Here is a 12,754-nt window from a genome sequence, read left to right on the forward strand (position 1 = left end):
AGAGTCATAGTCTTTCCGGTTCTTCTGCTTACATACACCTTTCTGTACTGCTATAAATCCCTAACTTGAATTAATCAGTCAATAAGACTTTTTTCCAGTAATTCACTGTGAAATTCTGGTATCTCTTAGCCAACCTTAAAGCATTTGGCCTTGTATCCGTCCTGAGAGGTGGTTTAGATACTGCTACTCGTCCTTTTTGACCACTACAATAAAATCTTCTTTTGACAGGACTTTTGCTGTTCGGAGTCTTATGTTATTTATTTAGTAGATTCTGTATCTATGATGAAGTTGCTTTTCTACCTGGGCTTGATGTATTGATCTTCTGGCGGTGTGGTCACTTTGGGTCTGCCAGACCGTAATTTGAAAACAACTGATCAAGTTTTTTGTAAAGAGTTTCATATTTCCATGCATTGTTCCCTAGAAGCCTATTCTATAATTTGATGCTGAGAAAGACCCTCTTTGCTTAGAATAACAATATGACTTCTGACACTTTTGCTTTGTTCTGATGCCATGTTTCACACTATCACAATGCTATTTAATAAACAATTATATACTGGAAACTTGAGGAACAGCTGTATATATATGAGTGTATGTGTGTGTGTGTGTGTGCGTGTGTGTGTGTCCATTAAACACTAAATTATCCAGCAATGTAAGACGCAAGCTTGTTGAGTCAAGCTCACAACCTTCTTGATGTGAGACATCTGCATACATCGACATATTTTTTTTCGTTTATCAGATGGACTGATTTGTTTATTTGTTAATTTAACACAATTACTAGTTTTAAATGTAAAAATGTCAGCTTTCAAAAATGTTTCTCTATGTAATAGATATCAGGACAATTGTACTTTGTACTCAGCATTCCTTATCCATAACTGCTTATCCTTCACAGGGGCTGGAACCGATCCCAGTTGACATTGGGCCAGCGCCGGGCTACACCATAGACAAGTTGTCTGTCACAGGGCTAACATATAGGACAAACAACCATTCATGTGGAAAACCATATCAAAGTGAATTACTATTGAGAGGTAGCTAAATCAAATATGTGGTGTGAGGAGAGAAGGAAAAGAAAACATCAAGTTTCCCATTTCAAAGTCGTTTGCCCTTGAATGTTGTTCTAAAGCTGTTATGAGTGCTTTTATGATGTAATTGGGACACCAGAGATATCCAGTGCTCAGCTCCCCTGAGGTGAAAGATATGGAAGTGGACAGACTCACTAACCATCAAGGAGAGCATAATTTCACTCAACTCCACCACACTGTGTTAGTTGTGCACTTGATAAAAGGTCATGTTCAGATATTTGTTGCACAGACAGACAGAATTATGAGGCAAAACTAGCAGCAGTTCTGTACAAATAAGTAAACACATAAATTCACATCTACAGGCAATTTAGATTCAACACACTCACATGTCTTTGGATTGTGGGAGGAAGCTGGAGTACCCAAGCATGCACGGGAGAGTGTAGTTTCTGGGCTTTCCTCCTCAAAGGTGTCGGCGTGTAGTTCGATAATAAAGGATTCTGCGGAGGCAAGGCTGGGTGGAATAATAGAGCAATCTTTATTAAAACAGAATCTAACGCCTTGAGTCCGGATCAGAAGCGGCCACGTTCTGATATTATCAAATCTGTGGACAAAACAATGCCAAAATGCTTTGCCCTCTGCTCCATCAAAACCTCAGCCTTTGCTCTTAGGAGGTTTTTCCAAGTGCCACCCCCTGTTCCTTCTGTGAGGGCCTTTTTAGAGTCTCTTCCCAATGACACCCACTTCTTCTGATTGGTTCCCTTGCCAAATTACTTAACAGACAAAAAGGAGTTTGACCTGTGTTTAGGCATCTCTCACTATTTGGCATGCAGGTCAAGCCTAGCTAAGCATTTTATCGTCTGTTACCTTTGGCCCCTTACAGTTGGAAGCTACCTCCTGGACCTTCATTCACACAATGAAAATCAACTGGTCATGATTGAATTCAAATTAAGTAGATCAGTCATGATTGAATCTAACCTTAGTAGGTCAGAATGTGTTGTCCTCCAGATACCTCAAGAGCATGCAAAATATGCACAGAAGGGCCCTCACCAAGCAAAGTAACATACCCTACCCCAGCCGGGTCTCGAACCCAAGATGTTGTTATTGTGAAGGCAACATTACTCACCACTGTGCACTGAGCCAAACACTCATAACCTTCTATGGACTCCAAAAATGTCTGCTGAGGCTTCCAAAAACCAAAACAACACTTTTAAATAGTTCCCTTGTTTATTATCAGCAATTAGTCAAATACATATAAATAAATAGTAGGAAAAAGACAGAATTCATCAGCGACTTTGTTTTTCACAATTTTATCAACGTCGCTTTTACCACACCTCATTCACGTCTCCATTTTTTTTCTTTTTTGTTTGTTTTTGCTTAACATCTTGTGCAGTAAAAAAGGAAACACATTATGGTACATGAACAATAAATAAAAAAAGAAATATGTAGCACTTTATTTACAACTCATATTCCAAGAAATATAAAATAAACATTCCGTTAACTTACTAGCAACAAACTCCACAGAATATCAAACTGCCATTCTCTGGCAATGATATGATGTCTCATATTGATAAGTCTCACCGTTCACTTTGGGTGACTGGATCTTCAGCTTAAATCAGGCAAAACTGTACAGTTTCAAAATAGTCCAAAACATTTTTTCCCCCTGAACAGAATTTTCATTAAAAGAGAGGACTTTACACCATCTTGGGACAACGAAAGTCCCCCAGAGTGATATAGTTCTTTAAGGGCTGAAAGTTCTTCAAGATAGGGAGACCACCACAATTCTTCATTGATACGGTCTCTCAGGGTTACTTGACTGAAGAGTTTACTTTGAGGAATGTAATTTAACACTTGAATGGTTGAATAAAACCTGTAACTCCAAACGTTTTACTTTTCTGTAGCTGTGAACATGGAGGAATTTCCATCTGAAATATCTACAGAAAATTGATTCCTGGTGTACTACAGCATACATAAGACTGGATTTGAGGTCAGTTTAAGTTAATTAACACATGGTATCTCATGAAGACTTGTGGATGGGATTATAACACATTAACAACTTTAATCTATAACTGCAGACTTTAGGGATTGCTGTAAAAGGTAAACAAATGATTTGCTAATATTTGTAACCAAAAACTTGATGGCTTATCAAAGATAACCATCATCAAACTGAGTCTGTTGGGCGTTCTAGGCTATCCTCAGCCCTGGGCTACACAATATTACTTTGGCCCCACATGCAGCTTTTAGCAACGTGTTGATTTTCATAGACAAGCCTACAAGATCCGGGATAACCCTGCTCTGGAGAAGAGTCACCTAGCTTTCGGCAAGGTTGGGGTTAGCCCATTTTGGAATGTGCTAGGATTATGCCACTGTGAATGCTTCAACAGCCGGGGGCTACCAGATCCCTTGACTGGGGCTAAGAGGGGAATTGCCCTTGGATAGTGCAGTGGAAAAAGCCCTATACAGTCCATTCGACTCACTAAACTCCTCACGCCAGGTTATATTCGAAAGAATGAGATGTGTTCTCAGTCACAAATCAAAAGTGTGCATAAATAACTGTTCCAAAATGGCCACAATCCCATATGTATGAAAAGCTTAAATAAAAGCTGACCATCACAAGGTGGAGGAATATTGTGGTATATGTGTGGTATATTGGAAAAATGGCACACATTTTCAGCCTCTTTTGGCCTCTAAGAAGTTGGATGCTGACTGCACGGGGCCGCATAACTAGTTAGCATGCCGGAGTCTCGTTTGTTATCGGAATTAACCAGACAAATCGCTCCACCAACTAAGAACGGCCATGCACCACCACCCACAGAATCGAGAAAGAGCTATCAATCTGTCAATCCTTTCCGTGTCCGGGCCGGGTGAGGTTTCCGTGTTGAGTCAAATTAAGCCGCAGGCTCCACTCCTGGTGGTGCCCTTCCGTCAATTCCTTTAAGTTTTAGCTTTGCAACCATACTTCATAGTGACACAGTGATAACAGTGCTGTACTCTGTTGTTCATATCAAAAGTGACAGCTGAGTAAAAAAAAAAAAAAAAGAAAAAGAAAAGAGAAAAACAGGAGAGAGAAGTTTTGTACCTCTACACAGCTGACCACTCACCACCGTAAGTGGGTATGACTGTCAGATTGCTGGGAAAGTTATGGAAATGGTTGGAAACACACTCCCAAATTGGAAATGAATTGGGGGAGGGGGTTTATGAAGGTGTTTGAACCATCCAACAAGCAGTTCTGATAGGTGCCCTTAAAGGTGGTCCAAGATGTTGATTGTTCAGCCTCATCCCTAGGTGACGACCTGGAAATGAGCCTCAACCATAAACATAGTATGCTTAAAGTTTTGTGCTTGTAAGATTGTCAAGCGGTGTTTAATATCCACTTTGCAATGTCAGACTTGGAAAAAGTATGTCTTACTATTTCTGTAACTTTCCAAAACTGACAATCCAACAGGCACCCCTACTTTATCCAGCCTTTGGCCAGTTGTGTGGACATTTAAGCTTTGAAAACATGCAAAATACCAAGGATTTGTTAAGGAGGCAGTGGGATGCAGCCAGGAGGAGGCTATGACAGCTATTTTAGCTGACTTTATACATCTGAATACTTGTAGCCAAGAGTGAATGTTAAATAATCCTCCATCTTCTGTTTTCACTTTTCTTCTTCTCATATCTCAGTCAAAAGGTTTCATAAATTAAGGTTTTTTTAATGTATCTCCTGAAGTCTGAGTTGATGATGGTGTGTATCAATAATTTACAAATGTAAAAGATCATGATCTTAAGCCACAGTCAGACATCGTTAATAAACTCAGGCAGAGTTTGGGACGCATACCTGAACATACTAGAAAGGTTAAGTTTAGCCCACAGAAAAAGTCTTATTTACATTGCGTCCCATCATATCGCACAGAAGAGGTAATAGAAGATAAATATTAACAAACATTGGTGAGTTCTGTTTGCAAAAAAGTCTACTTTTTTACATTTCTAGCACAAGACTGTACACCATCTTGTATTTAGAGAGAGGCAGTTTCCTATGGCAAAGCTAGACGTAAGTACATATCATGCTGCACTAATATAGTGCAAAATTATGCCTGAAAAATCAAAGGGAAAGGCAGGCAGAAGTGATGGTGGCTCTTGAAATTACTTTTATTTATTTTATTTTCTGGCCTTCTCTGTTCTTGCGATCCCACTCGCCAGTGACAAAATTAATAAAAAAGACCATTAAGATTTGTGCTTTTAGAGCAAAATCTCTATTTTTGGGTGAACCTCTCCAACCACTGGTTTCAATGTTTCTGGCAGTAGTAGATGGCAGAGAAGCAAAGGCAGACTTCCAGAAGTGGGTAAAGAATTCATAAAGGCTCTCGTGAAGCAAAGTATCAAAATGGAAAGTAAAAAAAGAGAACAGGAACATCAAGGCTGCTAATGACATGGATTCAGTGTCTTGATCTTTGAGGTTTCTCTTTCTGTTAGAAATCATCTTCCCAGGGTGTCCACCTGGAGGTTGAACAATGCCCAGCGGCAGCCCTGACATCATGTGGTTTCCATACAAAAACCGTGGGTGTCCTGCAGTAGGACGAATGTCTGTAGGTCAGTGTGGTCAGCAGGAAGACTTCTACATGTCAGCATCTCCGTCGTAGGCCAGAGTTAAAGGCTTCAGTCTGTTGTTCATCTGCCGCCGTTGCGGCCTCTTTGGCTTTTTGCTACAGAAAAAACAAACAAACAACAGGGCAAGAATGTTTAGAGAATCTGGACACAAGTGGTTAAACATAATTTTGCTTTAACCTTTGTTAAAGGATTAAACATGGAAACATCCTGAGTCAAGATGGTTTCACGTTCCCTTACTTTTCTCAGTAAACACTCCAAATTACGTATCATTTGCATTTCATACATTTGCTATAACTGATTTGGTATATTTAATGTAATTTTACCTTCCAGACAGCAAGTTCATTTTCTTTCATTTCATTAAGGTATGACGGTCAGATCTGAACAAGTCCTACAAAGATTCTCAATCATCCAGATCATGGTAATTAAACTAGACTTGATTCAGTTTCATGAAGACGTTTCACCTCTCACCATCTTCAAGATACTGAAACAAGTTGTCAAAATAGTTGAGATCCATTTACTCCTGTCTAATATAAATACCAGTATGTACACACACACAGAGACAGTGTGTCTGGTAGGAGTGTATGAATCTCAACTTTTCTGACAAATACAAGAAAGGGACATTATACTTAGTCCTGAAATGATTCTGAAATATATCAAAACTTTGCTTGCTGGATTGTGTTTGCCATAAATTCATAGGAAAGTGTTAAACCATTACATTAAAGGTATGTTGAAATAGGAAGTGAAGAGGAAATGGCAACACGGGGTGTCTGTGAAAAATAGGAAGTGTTACACTCAAGGTTCTGTCTGTCATTCTGTCTCTGATGATCATTTTTGACTTAGTATTAACTTTGCAAAGTTAAAGGAGTTGTAAGGTGTAACCATGATGTATTAAAGTTTAGAGATCTAATGAAAACCAGTAAAGAAACGGTGTTGAGCTGAGGTCATGAGAAAGTGTTAAAGAACTGGTCAGGTCAACGTGAGGCCAAAAGGATGTGTCGAAATCTCATCACGCTTTGGGGCACTGACCGTGACCAAGGCGTGTTGGATCATTATGAAATCGTCAGCCGTCATCAAGGGACTATTAGTCATTGAACGGAGAGATGGTGGGAAAATGTCCTAATAAGGACATAAAACCGTGCCACCGTCCAAAGCAAGAGAGAAGCGTTATGAAATCTTTATCAAGGGGTTATCAACCAGTGAATGGAGAGATGCTGAAAACATGTCCTAATAAGGACACAAAACCAAGCCAGTGTCCGAAGCAAGAGTGTATATAACCTGAGGAGCACGGACTGAAGTTCGTTCTTCCACTCGCTCAAGCCTTGAAGAAACACCTGAGACGGAGAATGTGAGCAGCCTTAACATCGAAGAAAGGACTTCAAGAAATCTTCAGCAGAAACAGACCAAGGAATTAAGAGCACAACGGATTAACCATTTTTGCTAACATGCTGCGGATTACAATTTGGATATTGGAGTACTTTTGCTCACTCTGCTGGAGTGAAGTTTGGACTTTGAGGAAGTTACGAGACCTCGGCCAGGGTTGTGATTTGCCTCAGGGAGTTGGACTTTCAGCAGGAAGGGAAAGGCAAGCCATGGAAAAACCTGACCCTCTCCATCTCACCTAAATTTAAGTATTTCTGACCAGGCCTCAGCTCTTTTAGTTTAATTGGTTACTTAAGGTATTGTGATTTATCAATACATATTTTTGAAAATGATTGACAGTAATTGAAATAAGTATTACGCTGTATGCTTTGCCCTTGCTAAAGTCTATGCAATAAAACCTACATAAGATAGTTAAAGTTAAAGTTACCTAGCACCATACCAAGTGCACTGATCATTTAGAGGAGAGCTGCCATAACGGGCGTGGCTGGTGGCCGTATCTGACTCAAGGGCTATTCATGTCAGGTGCCAAACCAGAGGAAGCAGGGTAGACGTTCGGATTCAGGCAGTTAGAAGCTAGGTGAGTCTCCTCACCACCAGCTTAAGCAATCCCTATTTAAATTCCCAGTTTTTAAGCAACCTCTTGTAGGTTTCGGGATCTAACCCTTTAAACGGAGAGCTGGTCGAGTGCCTCCTGGACAGGGGTAAAACTCGGGATCTAACAAGTGGCGCCCAACGTAAAAAGAACTCCAGCAGAGAGCCAGCCGCTGCTCTGTGGGACGCCATCTAACAGGTGGCGCACAACGTGAATAAAGAACAAGAGCGGAGAGCCAGCCGCTGCTCTGAGAGACGCCCTGAGGCAGGCGTGCAATGGCAGAAGGTTTCTGCCAAACGCCTGTGAAAGAGGAATCCGCCAAGGCAAGGGGGATTTCCAGGCGACCAGCCAGAGTGAGCTGAGTCACCAGACCAACAAAAGCCTTCAGGAAGCGGGCGTGGTAGCCGACGCAAGTCGAAGGACATAGAGCCAAGTCCGGTCAACGGCGCAGAATAGCCCCACGTTGGGCGCCACTTGTTAGATCCCGAAGCGTGATGAGATTTCGACACATCCTTTTGGCCTCACGTTGACCTGACCAGTTCTTAAACACTTTCTCATGACCTCAGCTCAACACCGTTTCTTTACTGGTTTTCATTAGATCTCTAAACTTTAATACATCATGGTTACAACTTACAACTCCTTTAACTTTGCAAAGTTAATACTAAGTCAAAAATGATCATCAGAGACAAAATGACAGACAGAACCTTGAGTGTAACACTTCCTATTTTTCACAGACATCCCGTGTTGCCATTTCCTCTTCACTTCCTATTTCAACATAACTTTAATGTAATGGTTTAACACTTTCCTATGAATTTATGGCAAACACAATCCAGCAAGCAAAGTTTTGATATATTTCAGAATCATTTCAGGACTAAGTATAATGTCCCTTTCTTGTATTTGTGTCTCGTAGGAGTGTATGAATCTCAACTTTTCTGACACTGTCTCTGTGTGTGTACATACTGGTATTTATATTAGACAGGAGTAAATGGATCTCAACTATTTTGACAAAGTCCAATAGCTTACAATACACAGTAGCACTTAGAAGACAAAAAATATGTTGTTTGCCTCCCAAAAATACTCATATGTGTTTTTTATAGTCTGGCAACACAACAGTTTAGACTTGTTCAAGTTCAGGAGCAAAACCTAGTTAAGTTAGGTTCACAAATAAGAAACACTGTCATGGTAACAGACAGAGAACAGTCCCTGCTAAATAAATATAAATATAGCTTGTTAAAGGCAAAACTAGGACACAATAAACTGTATATCGGGTGGCTGTAGCTTAGGAGGTAGAGCAGGTCATCTCATAATCGGAAGGTGTTTGGAACGAATCCCAGCTCCCCCTAGCTGCATGTGGAAGTGTCTTTGAGCACGATACTGAAACCCAAATTGCTCCTGGCAGCTGGCACCTTGCATGGCAGCCCCCATCATCAGTGTATGAATGACTGTGTTAATTGGTGAATCTAACAAGTGTTGTAAAGCTCTTTGAGTGGTCAGTAGACTGGAAAAGCGCTATAGAGATACAAGTCCATTTACCATATCAAAGCTATTAAGACACTGCTGTTCTCAGACACCTATTCCAACAGTTACTAATACTATCAATGATAATAACACTTTGTTCTGCTTCATAATTCCAAATTACAGGCTTGTTCTTTCATGAAGCACACACCAGTAAAGCCAGTATACATTGCAGTGCCATTGCTAAAGCTGTATTTCTTTGGACTGCAGGGGAAACAAACAGGTGTGGGAAGAAGTTTGATTTAAACCAAGGACCATTTTGCTGCGACACAACCCTGTGCCACATTTGTAAGTACAAATTATTTAGTCTGAATCACTAGACCATTTCAATTAACAAACAAATTGACAAGATTAGTCAGCCCGGTAAATTCATTAATTGAAGTTATTTGCAATTGTAAAAGTTTGCTTTCATACCAGACTGAAAATATAGGTTAGTAAATGGGCTAATTGTGCAAATGCTAGGGTGTGGTTCTTTTGGAGTGCCATGCACTTAAGCAGTCAGTGTAGACAGATAATACATATGTTTACACATGTGTATTTTTGTACATTCATTAAGCCTGCAACAAGAACTTTTTTAAGTAATTTGATTTACTTTCTGTTATGTTATTATGTCTTATTTACTTATCAAGTTCTTTGTTGTTATGATCATATTAATTTACCTAATGTCTTGCAGAATACATCACCCTATTAAGAAAGGAATCGTGCCACAATGTGAGCCATAATCATGATAATAATAATAATTATTATGATTTCTGTTTTCTGTTTCTGTCTTAATGTCACATATTGTAAGTGATGATGATTAAATAAAGAAGAGGGAAAAAACAGTAATCGTCTGGTGTAGCTGATACTTGTAGTTGTGCAAACTTCATAAAGAAACGTTTTAAGCACTTGGAGGCAATGGTTTCATCGGAGAACCGGCACAATTGTAACAATGTTTTTTTTCTCAAACTATGGCTATGGAAATATACTCTTACTTGCATCCTAATTAAGCCTTTAGCTAGGCACAAAAATACACTTTGACATCATTTTAACACTATGTCTGGAAATATATACAAACATATATTATGTGCTTGCAGATTTGCATTACATAGAAAAGAGAACTTTTACCCTTCTAGTTATCTATTGTTCTGATTTGTTGAAAAACTGCTTATATATTGTAAACAAGGCAGCTTCATAAGGTTTACATACAGTATACTGTATCACGTTTTAAAATGAGGCCAGTTGACAATATTTTTTTTTTTCCAACAACGTTTTGGACACATGTTTTGTTTTTGTTTTTTTTTCCCCATTAGAACCAATGAAGTGTCTCGTGAAATTAAATGTGTATGTATGACCATAAGATGGCAGTAGAGGACAAAAAAAAACAAAAACATCATGACCTGCCTAAAAGCTGGCCTATACACAGTTCATAAAGCCCCCTGTATTCTGAGGTTTTAACAGTGAGAAACTCTTACGGAAGTTAAAGTCATGACCGATCTTTGACCGAACGTATCTTTTCTGTTGAATTTAGTTTATATCACTTGGTAGACTTATGGTGGGTATTTAACTGGCTCCCTTTAGAGTCAATAGGATTTAAACCAACAAAATACATTCTAACAAAAACTTTTTAATTTTGCCACCATAAGCCTATCGCGGCAGTGCTGCACATATAACCAACATAACAGTAACAACAGTTTTCAGTTAAGAGTTTGGCTGCATGCTGCTTTTAAAGCTTATGCAGCCAGACAAAGACTACAATTTGTGAGTAAACACTGGGTGTACTGAATGTATTTTCCTTAATTGTTAATGCGAATGACGCATCTATGTACTAACAAATTACTTATGTGATTGAATGCCAGACAATAGTAGCTTTAGCCCTATTAATGTTTAAAAGAATAGGTCAAGGTTCTGGAATATAAGTCCATATGTTCATGAGCAAACCTCTAAAACGCAGTCTGCACATCTCACCTCCAGGAAGTGATCCACTGAAATGAGTTAACAGGCACTGGAGGTGTCTGGGCACATATAAATATCAGGCACAGGGTGAGTTGCAAGGGTGTGAGGTGAGGCCCTGACTAAGTGATGAGAGTTTCAAAGTGATGTGGTGTGGCTGGCTGTGACTGCTGCTGCTCTGGCTGTTGCGATCCTGGAGGTTGCTGAAGCAAAGTCTCATATTCCTGCTGCTGCTCCTGCTGTTGCTGCTGTTGTTGGACTTGGCTGTGCCGCTGTAACTCTTCTTGCTCTAGTTTCTGGCAGGCAGGACAGATGTAAGGCATAGTGTAGCTGTTTGGGTCCATCCAGTAAACCCCATCTGATGGGGCCTTAGATCTCGACTTGCAGCAAAAGCAACAACCACAGTAACTGAGCACGGAGTGTGAGGGTGGAGGTGGAGACAAGAAAAAAACAAGAAATGATGGTGACAAACAATGAGGGAACTCAAAGAAAAATAACGAATGATGTGAAATGAATTAACACAAGCAGTGATGTAATGGAGGTCACATCCAGGTTAAATCCACCATAAGGAGCCGGCATAGTTTGCCACAGTTTTGTGCTGACACAGATATTCATATATTCATGGGTTGGACAGAAATATTAAATAGCTAAATTAGATCTGATGAAAGGAAAACTGAAAGCTGAAAGGATTACTGTGCCCTGGAATTCCTGATTAGATAAAACAACTTGCCTACTACTACATTGCCTGCTAAACCAAAACCATGACTCTTGACCAAGTCTCTGAAATCAGTGTAGCCCGCAATTGTTATTGCCTCATCCGGGGTCCTCTGTCTGAGCCAAGTCTCACAGAAAAACAGAACGGAAGAATATACATCTCTGTGTAGCCAACCAACTGAAGAGGACGTCCATCTTATTTACCTGAGAGACTTCATGTTGTATCTTTACGTTTCTTTAGGTTCAGTTTTATCTTGACCCTATGCTGTGCTTATGGTTTGGTTTGGTACAGGCGCAACATCCACGTGGGGGAGGGTTGGGAAAAGATCATACCTTTAAATGCATTAAATATTACTGCCCCACCATGGCTGGCGATGTCCCAACTCCTGATCAAAAACTTTTTTGTCACCACAAATGAGGTGTCATGCTTGAAAATGTTAGACTAAGGTGTTTGATTAGAAACAGTGAATGAAAACATAACTTTGTTTGTCTACAACAGAACTCCACTGGGCACTTTTTAGGGGTGACATATTAAATAACATTGGGGAACCAATTAAGAAGAGTGGTTGAAATCAATATAATAGAGGCAAAGACAAACTCTCAGTTAATAACATCTGTGTACACAAACAATGCTCTCAATGCTCGTGTTCATGTGTAGAGACCCTGGTGATACTACGAGCAAAGTTTCATGTTGTGTCGAGCCTTCTTAGTGTTTTAAAAATAGCTATTTTGATGCTAGCGTAAAAGTGCCCCTCGCATATACATTCACAAAAAAAAAGCCTTGGTTGCATTTTGGCGAGAGTTTCACTTTGATGAAGTCAAATCTATACTTGCATCTTGGCCAAATTTGTAACACTTTTTTCTTCAGTTCAGTTGTACTTTCATCAGCTGTAATTTGTCATTTATATTTTTGGAGAGTTCTTCACTTTATCAATATTTATCCATCCTTACGGCGTAACTTAGAGGAAGACCCTTGGCCATGGTGTATTTAAACAGACTTCCTTGTCACTATGAT

At 39.7% G+C, this 12,754-nt stretch overlaps 1 protein-coding gene across 1 annotated transcript in view; it reads right to left on the reverse strand.

The window, feature by feature from the left end:
• Nucleotides 1–2,224: 2,224 nt before the first annotated feature.
• The window catches only part of thsd7aa (thrombospondin, type I, domain containing 7Aa), a 185,206-nt gene continuing 174,676 nt past the window's right edge, over nt 2,225–12,754 (reverse strand). Inside the window, exon 28 of the mRNA XM_030411820.1 lies at nt 2,225–5,701. Within this exon, the coding sequence (XP_030267680.1) occupies nt 5,614–5,701 (88 nt within the window). The 3' untranslated portion in view covers nt 2,225–5,613. The remainder of the gene's footprint in view (nt 5,702–12,754) is intronic.

This window comes from Sparus aurata, chromosome 3 (assembly GCF_900880675.1).
Source record: "Sparus aurata chromosome 3, fSpaAur1.1, whole genome shotgun sequence".
In the NCBI taxonomy this organism is placed as follows: domain Eukaryota; kingdom Metazoa; phylum Chordata; class Actinopteri; order Spariformes; family Sparidae; genus Sparus; species Sparus aurata.